The sequence below is a fragment of the Mustela putorius genome, unplaced genomic scaffold (assembly GCF_011764305.1).
Source record: "Mustela putorius furo isolate JIRA1106 unplaced genomic scaffold, ASM1176430v1.1 tig00537227_pilon_pilon_pilon, whole genome shotgun sequence".
In the NCBI taxonomy this organism is placed as follows: domain Eukaryota; kingdom Metazoa; phylum Chordata; class Mammalia; order Carnivora; family Mustelidae; genus Mustela; species Mustela putorius.
Window position 1 is genome coordinate 18842533 of NW_025422368.1, and position 17025 is coordinate 18859557.

Below are 17025 nucleotides of genomic sequence, written 5' to 3' on the forward strand. Positions count from 1 at the left end.
GAAAATGAAACTAAGGACCAAAATAGCAGACTTTGGCCATTCATCAATTTTATTGTTTGAAGTAGCTTCCCTTCCAGAGCACTGCCTAATTTGGAAGTGGCGCTACAAAAATCAGTCCATGTTCCGTACAATTCTTTTAAGAGGCAGAACGGTAAGAAAAGTCAGACGAGGCCAGAGGGTCTAATCCTTAAACTCCAACAGCTCCAGAATTGGTTATCCACAACATAACCTACAGAACAGGACTAAAACCATTCTGTGATATTATTAGAACCAAACAGAATTTCAGTTTATAATAAGATAATGGACATGCATCTTCCAGTTTTGGGGATTGAGCCATTGTTAAACCAATATAGAAAACTGTCCCAAACTGAAGACTCTGGTATTTTAAATGTCAAATACTAGTGTTCTTTGTAATACATAGCCATTGGGAAAATTAACTCCTCCTAAAAGACCTCACAAGAAAAAAAATTAATTAAAAAAAAAAAAGCCCTTATAAGAAAATATTCAACATTGTTATCAGTGGCAACACCAAGCTCCATGTATTTAAGGCCTCCATTTTCCAATTTTCCTTAGTATTATAACATCTTGACATTTTTTTCAAAGGCCAAGCATTATGACTGTTTATGAAACATGCTGAGGTTTTATGTTTATCAGATCTTATACCATAAGCGAAATCTACTTGAAGACTTCCCTGTTCATAATAAAGTATCAGACACAGTAGACTGTGACACCAACAGCATTATATAATATAGCACAATAAATATTGGTAGCACACTTCTTTATTATAACACAAGAAAAATGGTAGGAAATGGTCATTATCATATCACATCTATTTTTATTGTTGTGCATTGTAGGAAACTGTAAGTCTGAGACAAAGTATACACTGGTTAAAAAACTAGAGAAGCATATTTAAAATAAGCAAAATGTGGAGGGGTTTTGCAAAGTATTTCCATTGGCAGAAACCATGAGTCTTATTTAAATTTTTTCCTGGTTAAACTAAAATTAAAACAGTAAATATATGTTGATGGGAACATTGTCCATCACTATAGCTGCAAAGATAAACTGATACAGTTGTACTGGAAAATATTATGGCCATTTTCATTAAGAAAATCTTAAAAATTGGGGAGCCTGGGTGGCTCAGTCAGTTAAGTGTCCAACTCTTAGTTTCAGTTCAGGTTGTGATCAGGCCATCATGGGATGGAGCCCCACACAGGGCTGTGCATTCAGTGAAGAGTCTGCTTCAGATTCTCTCTCCCTCTCCCTCCTACTCACTTTCTCTCTCTATCCCAAATAAATAAAACCTTTAAAAAAATTTCAAATATGTGTATAATGTTTGACCTACCACTCTTTAAAAGCAACATAGCAATAAGAACCTTAATGAACCTGTGGTTCATTAAGAACCTTAAAAATGGGGGTGCCTGGGTGGCTCAGTCCATTAAGTGTCTGCCTTTGGCTCAGGTCATGATCCCAGGGTCCTGGGACTGAGCCCCACATTGTGCTCCCTGCTCAGTGGAAAGACTACTTCTTCCTTTCCCTCTGCCTGCCGCTCTGCCCGCTTGTGCTATCTCTCTGTCAAATAAATAAATACAATCTTAAAAAAAAAAAAAGAACCTTAAAAATTCATACCATTCATACAATTGAGCGCACACACACACACACACACACACACACTAAAAAACAAACAAACAAAACAAACAAACAAAACAAACAAACAAACAAACCAAAAAACCCACAAAAAATCTAAATAATAAATGGGCAGAAGACATGAATAGACATTTCACCAAAGAAAAGCTACAGATGGCCAAACAGATACATGAAAAGATGCGCAACATCATTCATCATCAAGGAAATGCAAATTAAAACTACAATGCAGTACCACCTCACACCTGTCAGAATGCCTAAAATCAAAAACACAAGAAACAACAAGTATTGGCAAGGATTTGGAGAAAAGGGAAGCCTCATGCACTGTTGGTGGGACTGCAAACTGGTGCAGCCTGTGTGGAAGACAGTATGGAGTTTCCTCAAAAAATTAAAAATAGAACTACCCTACAATCCAGTAATTCCACTACTGGGTATTTACCCAAAGAATGCAAAAACACTAAGATATCGAAAGGATATATATGCTCCTATGTTTACTGCAGCGTTATTTACAACAGCCGAATGATGGAAACCAACCAAGTATCCATCAACAGATGAATTAATACAGAAGGTAAGGTTATAGAGATATATATAAGTGCTTATACACACACACACACACTAGAATACTACTGAGCCATAGAAAAGAATGAAATCTCGCCATCTGCAACAACACGGTTGCAGCTAGAAAGTACAATGCTAAGTGAAATAAATCTGTCAGAAATAGATAAATACCATATAGCTTCACTCACATGTGGAATTTAAGAAACAAAACAGATAAACAAAGGGGGGAAAAAGAGGCAAACCAAGAAACACTCTTACTTCTAGAGAACAAACTGATAGTTACTGAAGGGAGGTGGGTGAGATAGGTGAAGGCGGTTAAGCGTACCCTTATCTTGGGGCACCTGGGTGGCTCAGTGGGTTAAAGCCTCTGCCTTTGGCCCAGGTCATGATCCCAGGGTCCTGGGATCGAGCCCCACATCTGGCTCTCTGATCAGCAGGGAGTCTGCTTCCCTTCCTCTCTCTCTGCCTGCCTCTCTGCCTACTTGTGACCTCTGTCTGTCAAATAAATAAAGAAAATCTTTAAAAAAAAAAAAAAAAGAGTACCCTCATCTTAATGAGCACGGAGTAATGTACGGAATTGAATTAAATTGAATCACTGTATTATACACCTGAAACTAATATAACACTGAGTGTTAAATATACTGGAGTTAAAATCTAAAAATCAATAAATTTTTTAAAATGTGGAAACTGTTGGAACTAGTATCCCTACTTCCAAAAATCAGTCCTAAGAAAATAATCAGAGAAAAGTTTAAAAATATAAAAAGATGTTGATCTCAATGTTATTTATAGGTAGAAAATAGAAACACTCTAAGTGCCCAGTGAGGAGGTAATCATTAGAGTACAGTACTTTCAAACAATGGACTATTGCATATCCAATAAACATCCTGATCTTAAAGAGGGGGAAAAAGTAAAAACAATACATGAAATAAGGAGTCAAAAGCTACAGAAACTCAAAATTTTTATTTCAGAATAATGATTATTTTCATTTAAAAATAATTGTAGAAGACTGAAAAGAAGCCTATTCAAATTTTAACAATGGTTATCTCTGGACTGATCTGAAAGTGTGTTTTTTTTAATACCTTCTCAAACTGACTACCACAAGCATAAATAATTTCTATAATCAAGCAAAGAATTCCAGACATTCCAGGGCATACCTTATGATGGCTTTGACTGCAAATCTGACCACTGTGGAGAGCAGGAACAACGGGGTGACCAGGATATGAAAGAGGGACAGGGAAGCAAAGGCCTCTGCAGGTTTTAGATTGTTCCCACTAGCATACGCATGGGTCACGAATGTCTGCGCAAAGAGAGAAGTTCTTTAGAGCAAGCTGGAGAAAGTTTCACAAACACTTACATTCAATTTTACAAACCTAACCTATTTTGCTACGCCAATACATCCATCCTAACTCTGAAAACAATTACTTCACCCAAATTACTCCCTAACAAAAAGACTTGTTATTGATAGTCTTTAATGGCTTACGTATCATCCTAGCAGTGAACTTGTAAGAAGGGCCGAGTATAATCTGTTTACAGATTCGGAAATGGTCTTCTGTCAGATTACTTAGTAGAGGGATAACTGTGAGGTGAACCTAGAGTTCTTAACAACCAATCAGGTTCTATCCAACCAATACTAAATTTTCTAAGAGAAAAAGAAGATGTTCCGTTGTTTTAGGGTCCCCGTTATGGATCTTTACTAAATGTGCCAACAATCGTGTTCCATGCACACGTACTAAATGTAATTCCAGTTTGTCATTTTAGTTGGAAATGTAATGTACTTTTCTGGTTGTTGAACTAGCACTCTCTTGATGTAAAAATGTCTGGGAACCAGATCATGAAGATTACAACAGTTAGTTCCCAACTACTATTCATTTTGCTCTCCAGGGCACACTTGGCAATGTCTGGGGAACGCTAACAGCATCCAATAGCCAGGGATGCTGCTACGCGTCCTCATGCAGAAGAGAGAACCTACCAACACAGAATTATCTGGGCCAAAAAGGCTTACAGTGTCACCGTGGAGAAACCCTGGATTAGAATTATTACAATGGGACTGCAAGAGAAAACTAGCAGAGGTGAAATAACATATATCACCACCCGTACATTCTTGCTCATAAATCATTTCTAAACACTGACTTAGTTCCATTTCTAAAAGCAAGAGAAAGTTTCTTACGGCAAGAACAGCTGCTATGGGAATTGCTGCATTCATGAAGACTGTGGAAAGAAATAAAATATGTTAGGTTCATTGAACTGTGAAATGTTTTCAGTAACTTTAATTAATCATCTATTATTACTTTAACTTTCCTTAAAGACAGAGAGGACCAAGTGCATTAAATAACATTTTGTACAGTGTCCACAAACAGTGACCTGTTGGTATTTCCTTGTTTAAAGTCATAGGAGTTCCCCACATTAGTCTGAATCAAAAAATACTTCTCTTTTTTAACAGAGTTTTTTTAAAAAATATTTTATTTATTTACTTGAGAGAGAGCACGAGCATGAGGGGGGTGAAGGGCAGAGGGAGAAGCAGACTCCCCACTGTGAAGGGAGACCAATTTGGGGCTCGATTCAGGCCTGAGCTGAAGGAAGACGCTTCACTGACTGAGCCACCTAGGTACCCCAGAAAATACTCTATCTTACAGAAAAATTATTTTTTATGAACTGTTACAAACTACAAAATTCAGATGAAATACTCCTTTAATGATACAAATAATTAGAATCCATTCAAATGTGCCTTCCTGAGAGTGCCTTCCAGCTTATATTTCACTTGGTCCACTAAGCTAACTTAAATATATGAAAACTGAGTTATTATGGTGCATAAAAACAAGAATTTGACTTCCAAAAGTGACATTTATTTCCAGTTATAGACCTTTTGTTTAGCAAAACCCCTCCATCTCCTGAGCCCTCTGCTTGTCTGAATGTCTCTTTAGGAACATACTGCACTCATATTTGATGAGATGATATGTATAATTGAAACAAGGAAAATTCATCTTTTAGGCTAAAATACTAACATTTAGAGGTTATAGGAAAATTAAAAAGCCAAGTTGATGACTTGTAGTTATATTTTTCATAAACCACAGAGTTCTAGGAACTGAGCAGTAAAAGAGTACACGAATTGGTGACATAGTGAAAGCTAGAACCCGCTTTCCTTGACATGCAGGAGAGAGTTCATCCAAAAACCAACGTCAGTCCTCATGACCCACTCTCGTGAATTACCCTCATCACTGTACACAAAATCAGATCGTGCTTTTGTGGATCCATACATGGCTTGGTTATCAAATCCAAATTCTTGTACAAGACTGGGAATCCAAACACCGCCCTGAGTTTCCTAACAGCACAGATGAGGAGTTATGTTTCTACCTCCATCTTCTTTCTGTGGCTATTGTCATCCTGTTCTTCAAGTCCATTTTTTCGTTTCCCCTCATCATTATTTATCATTCATTTTATAGTCCACGTCTTTGAATAGGTAATTTCCCCTTGATGAGGAAGAACAAAAACAACTGCTATTTGTTTGGAAACCATTTCTACAGCAATCTGCACCAGGTAAATGTAGCAGGTACTGTTCCTATACCATTACAAAGATGAATCTTCAGGTCACACAGCTGGGATACAAACCAATGCAGTCAGGCCTCTCAGACCGCTTGGCACCACCTTGCTCTGAACTAACATGTCACAAGCACTGAGGTGTGATAAGAGAGCTTTACATACATTCTCATATATTTTTTTAAGATATTATTTATTTATTTGAGAGAGAGGAGAGAGAGACAGAGACAGAGAGAGAGAGAATGAGAGGGGAGTGGGTCAGAGGGAGAAGCAGACTCCCACTGAGCAGAGAACCCGATTCGGGACTCCATCCTGGGACTCCAGGATCATGACCTGAGCTGAAGGCAGTTGCTTAACCAACTGAGCCACCCACTCAACCACATTCTCACATTTAATAACCTTAACTGCCCTACACAATAATGAGCAAGCAGCTTGCAAGATTCCAAACTAGGAGGTCATACAGCTTGGATTTAAACCTAGACCTTTCTGGTCTCAAAGCTCTTTGCTCTTGGGGTAACTGGGTGGCTCAGTCGTTGTGTCTGCCCTGAGCTTAGGTCATGATCCTAGGATCCTGGGATCAAGCCCCACATCAGGCTGTTTGCTCAGTGGGGAGTCTGCTTCTCTCTCCCTCTGCCCCTCCCCCTGCTCATGCTCTCTCTCCCTCTCTCTGTTTCTCCATCAAATAAATAAATAAATATGTTGGGTTTTTTTTTTTTTTTAAAGCTGTATGTTCTTTTCACTTCTCCATATAAGACTCTATCAAAGCAAAGACAAAAAAATATAGTACTGGTTTTTTGCCTTTTACCAATGGATTAAATCTATAAATAGTATACAACCATTTGGCAATGGAAAGTAGGAAATTAATAAAATTTCTCTTCCCCCCAGATATTATCTCAAATGGCAAGAATACGGATTCATAAAAGCAGAGATGAATCTTCAGTTCTACTAGTAAGTGTCCTGTTTCTTTGCTTTTCAATATTTCCAGATACCACTGACTGAGCACTTTTATGTTTCAGGTACTTTTCTAGACAGTTGACACACATAATTTTATTTAATTTCTGAAGATGCTCTTAATATTTCCCAGCTTCCTGATGAGAAAACTGAGACTGCCCCCAATACTAACCAAGATTGTAGAGCTGACAAGTTGTTGAGGCAGGATATCATTTTAGGTCAGCTTGCCCTCTAAGACTCAATAATAAGCACTCTGTTATACAACTGACTTTTTCCTTTAATTATTTTTTATTTTCTTGTGGTGCTCTACAAATCCTATTTACAAAATGTGTGTGTGTGTGTGTGTGTGTGTGTGTGTGTGTATTTGTGTTTTAAGTGGGCTCCATGTTTGGGCATGGAGCCCAATGCAGTGCTTGAACTCATGACCCTGAGATCAAGACCTGAGCTGAGAACAAGAGTCAGGTGCTTAACCAACTGAGCAACCCAGGTACCCCTATTTATAAAATTCACTGCCTCATTTGAGTCTCACAATATATCTGTGATAATGATTTATTATCATTACACCAATTTTTAGATGAGGAAAGTGATGTTTGGAGGTTAGTAAGCACTAGACCATTTACCAGGTGCTTTATATGACATAATGACTATGAAGCATTTGATGTCATGTCTGGAATAGAATCAACAACCCAAATCAACATTTGTATCATTCATTATTTTAATCTTTACTACAGTCCTACATGATAGAAATCACCTCATGTTACAGATGAAGAAATTGGCGCTTGGAGGATATAAGTAATTTGGTCAAGGCCGCACTGCCAAAAAGTGGCAGAGTTGGGATTTATAGCCAGTTCTACGCAACTCCCACAGTTCAAGCTCTTAATCACCAAGAACGCTGTACATAACCATATCATAAATCTTACAAATGGTCCAACTGGGAATTTTATACCATTGGCTCAAGAATTCCCACTGCCTATCATAAACATCTGACTCTGTATTTTTACTTTCATTATTTCTTGTTTTTCTTTCCTGTTATCCTCTGTCCTCCCTTCTTTTGTATCTGACTTTCAAAAACCCATCCAAATTTCATGTCTGGAGACAGACAAACTGGATTAACAACCCACCCGTGCCATTTAGTAGGTTGATGATTTAAATGAGAATCAAGTTACTTAAGCTCTCTCCACCTCAATCTTTTAATATCTAAAATGAAATTAATAGTAGAATCTAAATCATTGGGATGCTGGGAGGATTAAATGGGATTATATGTGTAAAGCCACTTAGGGCAAAAATTGGCTTAGTATCTCAACTTTTTTTTTATTGTTATTTTTTCTGGCTTCATCCATCCTTTCCATGAGTATTTCAGTCCACTGCAGAGAGAAATATACATTCCCCTGCCAGGGTCACCAGATTAGAGTACTGTTATATAAACAAGTGGATATCAATCCTTCCATCTTCTAGCATTTTGATGTCATATTAGCAGTGGTGCAGAGCTGGAAGAGAAATCTCCTTCCCATTTCATTTCTAATTCATCAGGCATTAGGGCTAGAATAAATGAGCTATACAAACCAAATATTTTCTCTAAATCTATTTCACACAAGAAGTATTTATAATCTCTAAGAATTAAAGTAGTTTAGAATTCAAGAGGAAATAATATATTAACTTCCAGCATTTTAATTTGTTTGAAGCCTTGGGAAGAATAGAGATAAACAAAACTGACATACAAACCAGATCAAATGTTGGTGGGAGTAGTTTGGCCAAGTTTGTAAGAATTGTAGTAACATAAGCTTAATTTTTCTTGAGAGTACTCAGTGTCACTCTGGGGGAATAACAATAATTTTGTTAACAGCTGCTCTATAAAAATTAGAGTTGAAGATAAGAGTGCTCCATATTTAAAAGTTCTTGAAAATGTATTGGAAAAGAGGATTTTATGTGAATATAACTTGACTTCTTTCACTCAGAAGTGCTGACATTTCTTCTTCTCAATTTTCAATAATAACATTTTAAGTATAATCTTCAAGAAAATATAATATCATAAGCTCCCAGATAAACAGGTAAGACAATTGCAGATAATTTTTGAGGCTTTTGGGGGATAAGAAGGTCAATAGCCTGGGTTTCTCAGTGGGTTAAAGCCTCTGCCTTGGGCTCAGGTCATGATCCCAGGGTCCTGGGATCAAGCCCCACATCAGACTCTCTGCTCAAGGGGGAGCCTGCTTCCTCCTCTCTCTCTTCCTGCCTCTCTGCCTACTTGTGATCTCTGTCTGTCAAAGAAATAAATAAAATCTTAAAAAGAAAAAAAAAAGGTCAATAGCAATACAGTCCAATCAACTTTAAGTAAACGAAACTGTTACTGAAAACCCACTATTCGTCCCAATGGTAACTAATACTATGGTTTCAATCACAGGTACTACGCTCATCACCATCCCCAATTTACAGACGAAGAAACAAAGGATTTCAGATGCAAAGTAACATGACAAAAGCACACATCCTCAAAGAAAACAAATTTAGGTCAACCTGACTAAGCCTATGCTAACCCTGTTTTTTAAATTTAAATAGGCTCAGATGGCTAATGGCTATTGGGCAGCACATAAGTAGAGAATGAATGGATTTCCTCAGATGAGTAGAATGTTTCAGGGGTCATAACCTAAAGTACATAGGCCACATGTTTTTTGGTGGTCCTTAGAGCAAGGGCAACTTACTAGAGAGTGATGTATAAAGTGCAAAGGTTTTGAGACTGGATAGTTCTTTCATTCTTGTTTCTTCTACACTTTTGCAAAAGATGTGTTCCCAGGCATACAACTTTAGAAGTTTGATGCCTTTCAATATTTCATTTGTTTTCTTCAGTCTCTCCGTAGAATAATCCTATAAAACAAACAAAAAAAAACCAATGCACACTGCATCCAAGTGAATCAAAGAGGTGGAACTCTGTATGTAAGAGACAGGGATGAACCAGATCTTGATTTCTGCCTGGCTCCACCACTGATTGTGACTTTGAGATCCCCTGGGGGTGGGGGCCTGGGTGAGGGTGGGGGAAGGAAAACTCTCTATGCCTCTGCCTCCAACTCTAAAATGAAAAGTTGAATGAAATGGCCTCAAATATCTTTCCACCTAAAAACTCTTATGATTCTGTTGCTTTGGGTTAAATAAAAGGAGTTTCTTAAAGTATCAGATGATTTCCTTGAATCAGGTCTGCAAATAGTATATATAGACATTTAGGGAAATGACACAGAGACTTCCAGTGGCTCCTCCCAACATCTAACTCATTTTATTCTCTCCTCAGCACTATCACTCATACTTAGAAAACAATGAATGTAAGGAAAATTAGTTTGCTTCTTATTTGGGAATGTGAGGGTTGTGTATGTTCACAAGGCAGGTGTTCATGTGTATCTTCATAATACAGTTATTGAAACCAAGGTTTTTACCTTTAACTTCAAGAGATTTCTACATACCTCTTCATAAGCTCTTGTTTAAAGCCTAAACTAGATTTACTCATTACTGAGAGTTTGGATTAACTGTAAAGAAATTTTTTACAAACGGCACAATTTATTCAACTGCTGCAACCTCTACCACCGCCAAGTATTAAAATGATCAGTAAGGTACATTATTTCCAATTAACTATCAAAAGGAGCAGGCAAGTGGCCCAAAGGCGATAGGAGGAAGCAAAAGTAGCAAATGGCTTGGCTTTTATTCATCTTCTGGTCTTTACAGGGTCTTAGATGCCTATCAGATGATTGTTGCATGAGTAAATGAATACAGTATGATGAGCTCAATGAAAGACAGATGTTTGAGGATAGTCATGTCTCCACTTTGTGCCTCTCTTCCTCACCTCTCTGTATTCATGCCCTAAAGTAAAGATGGATGGTTAGCTCAGAGAGAAACAATGAGTAGCCTCACTAGGAGCAGCAGAAAAACAAGTGACAGAAACCACCTGCATGACACACAATTTCCTTGTCACAGCAGAAACCAACTTGGGAAACACTTCCATCAGTGGCAGCATCCCTACATTTTATGCCTGATTCACAGACAGACTCTCTCATATTTAATCAAACTTTATTTCTAAACATCCTGTCAACAATTTTATTATTTGCAAATATTTCTTTAAAAGAAGCCAATTCTTAGTCCAATAAAATGGTTTTATGACATGCTGAAGCCAGAAAGGGTCAATCATTGGCTTTGCTTGCTTGCCAAGCTGACCATGAACATATTTAGCCAGAGCAGCAGCCACTGGAACTCCATAGATCATCTCATGGCTTGATTCGACTCGAGGGAAATTTAACTTCAGAAGCAACAAACCTGATGCTTTATTCATTCTTTGAACCATTTATCCCATGTCAACAATTAACATCCAATGGACTCAAAATACACTCAGGTATATTCTCTAGACAGGTGATCTAGAAAATGATCCATGCCTCATCACCCATGGCACTTAAAAACATCAGGAATTGTGCCTCTGGTATTTTGAGTCTGAGATGATCAAATCATAAATTTCAAATCCACTTTTAAAACAAGTGGGTTTTGTGGTTGTTGTTGTTGATTGTTTCCTTTGCTATGCAGAAGCTTTTTATCAAAGAGGCAACCCACGGAATAGGAGAAGGTATTCACAAATGACACTACAGACAAAGGGCTGATATCCAAGATCTATAAAGAATTCCTCAAACTCAACCCACCAAAACCGGATATTGTCAAATATGGGCAGAAGACATAAACAGACACTTCTCCAAAGAAAACATTCAAATGGCTAACAGACACATGAAAAGATGTTCATCATCATTAGCCATCAGAGAAATTCAAATAAAAAACACAATGAGATACCACCTTATACCAGTTAGAAAGGCCAAAACTAACAAGTCAAGAAACAACAAGTGTTGGAGAGGATGTAGAGAAAGGGGAAACCTCTTACACTGTTGGTGGGAATGCAAGTTGGTGCAGTCACTTTGGAAAACAGTGTGGAGATTCCTCAAGAAATTAAAAATAGAGTTACCTATGACCCTGCAATTGCACCACTGAGTATTTACCCCAAAGATATGGATGTAGTAAAAAGAAGGGCCATCTATACCTCAATGTTTGTAGCAGCAATGGCTACAGTCATCAAACTGTGGAAAGAGCCAAGATGCCCTTCAACAGACAAATTAATAAAGAAGATATGGTCGATATATACCATGGAGTATTATGCCTCCATGAGAAAGGATGAATACCCAACTTTTCTATCAACATGGACAGGATTAGAGGAGATTCTGCTGAGTGAAATAAGTCAAGTAGAGAGAGTCAATTATTATATGGTTTCACTTACTTGTGGAGCATAAGAAATAACATGGAGGACATTCAGAGAAGGAAAGGAAAAGTGAATTGGGGGAAATCGGAGGGGGAGATGAACCATGAGAGACTGTGGACTCTGAGAAACAAACTGATTTTGGAGTGAAGCAGATGAGGGGATGTGTGAGTCTGGTGGAGGTATTAAGGAAGGCATGTATTACATGGAGCACTAAGTGTGGTACCTAAACAATGAAACTTGGAACACTAAAAAATAAAATAAAATGTTTAAAAAAGACTCCACCCCCAAACTACTAGAACTCATACAGCAATTCAGCAACATGGCAGGATACAAAGTCAATGTACAGAAATCAGTGGCTTTCTTATACACTAACAATAAAAATACAGAAAGGGAAATTAGAGAATCTATTCCATTTACTATAGCACCAAGAACCATAAGATACCTGGGAATAAACCTAACCAAAGAGGTAAAGGATCTGTCCTTGAGGAACTACAGAACACTCATGAAAGAAACTGAAGAAGACACAAAAAGATGGAAGACCATTCCATGCTCTTGGATAGGAAGAATAAACATTGTTAAAATGTCTATACTGCCTAGAGCAATCTATACTTTTAATGCCATTCCGATAAAAATTCCACCGGTATTCTTCAAAGAGCTGGAGCAAATAATCCAAAAATTGATATGGAATCAGAAGAGACCCCGAATCGCTAAGGAAATGTTGAAAAACAAATATAAAACTGGGGACATCACGTTACCTGATTTCAAGCTTTATTACAAAGCTGTGATCACCAAGACAGCATGGTATTGGCATAAAAACAGACACATAGACCAGTGGAACAGAGTAGAGAGCCCAGATATGGACCCTCAACTCTATGGTCAATTAATCTTCGACAAAACAGGATAAAATATACAATGGAAAAAAGACAGTCTCAATAAATGGTGCTGGGAAAACTGGACAACTATATGTAGAAGAATGAAACTTGACCATTCTCTTACACCATATACAAAGATAAACTCAAAATGGATAAAAGACCTCAACGTGAGACAGGAATCCATCAGAATCCTAGAGGAGAACATAGGCAGTAACCTCTTCGATATCAGCCACAGCAACTTCTTTCAAGATACGTCTCCAAAGGCAAAGGAAACAAAAGCGAAAATAAACTTTTGGGACTTCATCAAAATCAAAAGCTTCTGCACAGCCAAGGAAACAGTCAATAAAAGAAAGAGGCAACCCATGGAATGGGAGAAGATATTTGCAAATGACAGTACAAACAAAAGGTTGATATCCAGGATCTATAATGAACTCCTCCAACTCAACACACACAAAACAGGCAATCATATCAAAAAATGGCCAGAAGATATGAACAGACACTTCTCCAATCAAGACATACAAATGGCTATCAGACACATGAAAAAATGTTCATCATCACTAGCCCTCAGGGAGATTCAAATTAAAACCACATTGAGATATCACCTTATACCAGTTAGAATGGCCAAAATTAACAAGACAGGAAATAACATGTGTTGGAGGGGATGTGGAGAAAGGGGAACCCTCTTACAGTGTTGGTGGGAATGCAAGTTGGTGCAGCCTCTTTGGAGAACAGTGTGGAGATTCCTCAAGAAATTAAAAATAGAGCTTCCCTATGACCCTGAAATTGCACTCCTGGGTATTTACCCCAAAGATACAGATGTCGTGAAAAGAAGGGCCATCTGTACCCCAATGTTTATAGCAGCAATGGCCACGGTCGCCAAACTATGGAAAGAACCAAGATGCCCTTCAACGGATGAATGGATAAGGAAAATGTGGTCCATATACACTATGGAGTATTATGCCTCCATCAGAAAGGATGAATGCCCAACATTTGTAGCAACATGGACAGGACTGGAAGAGATTATGCTGAGTGAAATAAGTCAAGCAGAGAGAGTCAATTATCATATGGTTTCACTTATTTGTGGAGCATAACAAATAGCATGGAAGACATGGGGAGTTAGAGAGGAGAAGGGAGTTGTGGTAAATTGGAAGGGGAGGTGAATCATGGGAGACTAAGGACTCTGAAAAACAATCTGAGGGGTTTGAAGTGGTTGGGGGGGGTGGGAGGTTGGGGTACCAGGTGGTGGGTATTATAGAGGGCATGGATTGCATGGAGCACCGGGTGTGGTGAAAAAGAAATGAATACTGTTATGCTGAAAATAAATAAACTAATTAAAATTTTTTAAAAAAGAGTGACATTACTTCTAGAGCATTGAGTGTTATATGCAACTGATGAATCACTGAAATCTACCTCTGAAACTAATACACTATATGTTAATTAACTGATCTTAAATAAAATAAAATTTTAAAAAATTCTTAAACAAGTGGTTTTTTTTTCTTTGCAACACAGAAAATACACATTTGCTGCCTAAGAATTGAAATAAAATGTATCAATTTCCAAATTATTCTGAGTGGCGTGTATTTGTTTCCCATTATTTTAAAAATAAAACAGCTTAGGGGGAGGAGTCAAGATGGCGGAGAAGTAGCAGGCTGAGACTACTTCAGCTAGCAGGAGATCAGCTAGATAGCTTATCTAAAGATTGCAAACACCTGAAAATCCATCGGCAGATCGAAGAGAAGAAGAACAGCAATTCTGGAAACAGAAAAACAACCACTTTCTGAAAGGTGGGACCAGCGGAGAAGTGAATCCAAAGCCATGGGAAGATAGACCCCGGGGGGGGGGGCGGCTCCCGGCAAGCGGCGGAGCAACAGCGCACAAAATCAGGACTTTTAAAAGTCTGTTCCGCTGAGGGACATCGCTTCAGAGGCTAAACCGGGGCGAAGCACACGCGGGGTCAGCGTGGCCTCAGGTCCCGCAGGGTCACAGAAGAATCGGGGGTGTCTGAGTGTCACAGAGCTTGCGGGTATTGGAACGGGAAAGCTGGCTACAGAGACAGAGCCGACAGTAAGACCACAGCTCGGTGTTACCTTGAACCGGTCACAGGCTCGGTGAGCTCGGAGCGCGGCCGGAGGTCAGGCAGACGGTAGTAACTGGGCGCTGTTCTCTGAGGGTGCACTGAGGAGTGGGGCCCTGGGCTCTCGGCTCCTCCGGGCCAGAGACCAGGAGGCCACCATTTGTATTCCCGTCCTCTGGAACTCTATGGAAAGCGCTCAGGGAACAAAAGCTCCTGAAAGCAAACCCGAGCGGATTACTCACCCCGGCCCCTGGTAAGGGTGGTGCAATTCTGCCTGGGGCAAAGACACTTGAGAATCACTACAACAGGCCCCTCCCCCAGAAGATCAACAAGAAATCCAGCCAAGACCAAGTTCACCTACCAAAGAGTGCGGTTTCAATACCAAGGAGAGCAGCAGAATTCCAGAGGAGAAAGAGCTCATGGCTTTTTCCCTGTGATTTTTTTTAGTCTTGCAGTTAATTTAATTTTTTTCTTTTTCATTTTTTGTATTTTTTCTCACCTTCTGGCAAAATTTTTTTTTAACTTTTACCTTTTTCTTTTTTAACGTTTTTTAATTAGTTTAATATATATTTTTTCTTTTTTATATTTTTCTTATTTGTTTTCTTTTTTTTAATTCTTTTCTTTTGTTTTTCTTTTTTCTTTTTTTTCTCTTTCTTCCTTTTTGAACCTCTTTTTATCCCCTTTCTCCCCCCTCACGATTTGGGATCTCTTCTAATTTGGTTAAAGCATATTTTCCTGGGGTTGTTGCCACCCTTTTAGTATTTTACTTGCTCCTTCATATACTCTTATCTAGACAAATGACAAGACGGAAAAATTCAACACAAAAAAAAGAACAAGAGGCAGTACCGAAGGCTAGGGACCTAATCAATACAGATATTGGTAATATGTCAGATCTAGAGTTAAGAATGACAATTCTCAAGGTTCTAGCCGGGCTCAAAAAGGCATGGAAGATATGAGAGAAACCCTCTCGAGAGATATAAAAGCCCTTTCTGGAGAAATAAAAGAACTAAAATCTAACCAAGGTGAAATCAAAAAAGCTATTAATGAGGTGCAATCAAAAATGGAGGCTCTCACTGCTAGGATAAATGAGGCAGAAGAAAGAATTAGTGATATAGAAGACCAAATGACAGAGAATAAAGTAGCTGAGCAAAAGAGGGACATACTGCTACTGGACCACGAGGGGAGAATTTGAGAGATAAGTGACACCATAAGACAAAACAACATTAGAATAATTGGGATTCCAGAAGAAGAAGAAAGAGAGAGGGGAGCAGAAGGTATACTGGAGAGAATTATTGGGGAGAATTTCCTCAATATGGCAAAGGGAACGAGCATCAAAATTCAGGAGGTTCAGAGAACACCCCTCAAAATCAATAAGAATAGGCCCACACCCCGTCACCTAATAGTAAAATTTACAAGTCTCAGTGACAAAGAGAAAATCCTGAAAGCAGCCCGGGAAAAGAAGTCTGTAACATACAATGGTAAAAATATTAGATTGGCAGCTGACTTATCCACAGAGACCTGGCAGGCCAGAAAGAGCTGGCATGATATTTTCAGAGCACTAAACGAGAAAAACATGCAGCCCAGAATACTATATGTAGCTAGGCTATCATTGAAAATAGAAGGAGAGATTAAAAGCTTCCAGGACAAACAAAAACTGAAAGAATTTGCAAAACACAAACCGGCTCTACAGGAAATCTTGAAAGGGGTCCTCTAAGCAAAGAGAGAGCCTACAAGTGGTAGATCAGAAAGGAACAGAGACCATATACAGTAACAGTCATCTTACAGGCAATACAATGGCACTAAATTCATATCTCTAAATAGTTACCCTGAATGTTAATGGGCTAAATGCCCCTGTCAAAAGACACAGGATATCAGAATGGATAAAAACACAAAACCCATCTATATGTTGCCTCCAAGAAACTCATTTTATGCCCGAAGACACCTCCAGATTTAAAGTGAGAGGGTGGAAAAGAATTTACCATGCTAATGGACATCAGAAGAAAGCAGGAGTGGCAATCCTTATATCAGATCAATTAGATTGTAAGCCAAAGACTATAATAAGAGATGAGGAAGGACACTATATCATACTCAAAGGGTCTGTCCAACAAGAAGATTTAACAATTTTAAAT

At 38.5% G+C, this 17025-nt stretch overlaps 1 protein-coding gene across 11 annotated transcripts in view; it reads right to left on the reverse strand.

Moving 5' to 3' along the window:
- The window catches only part of ABCC9 (ATP binding cassette subfamily C member 9), a 157526-nt gene that overhangs the window by 93750 nt on the left and 46751 nt on the right, over positions 1–17025 (reverse strand). For all 11 annotated transcript variants that reach the window (XM_045072907.1, XM_045072908.1, XM_045072902.1 and 8 more), the window contains 3 exons: positions 9378–9540; positions 4367–4407; positions 3354–3496 (listed from right to left, as the gene is read on the reverse strand). In XM_045072907.1, coding sequence (XP_044928842.1) covers positions 3354–3496; positions 4367–4407; positions 9378–9540 — 347 coding nt within the window. The remainder of the gene's footprint in view (positions 1–3353; positions 3497–4366; positions 4408–9377; positions 9541–17025) is intronic.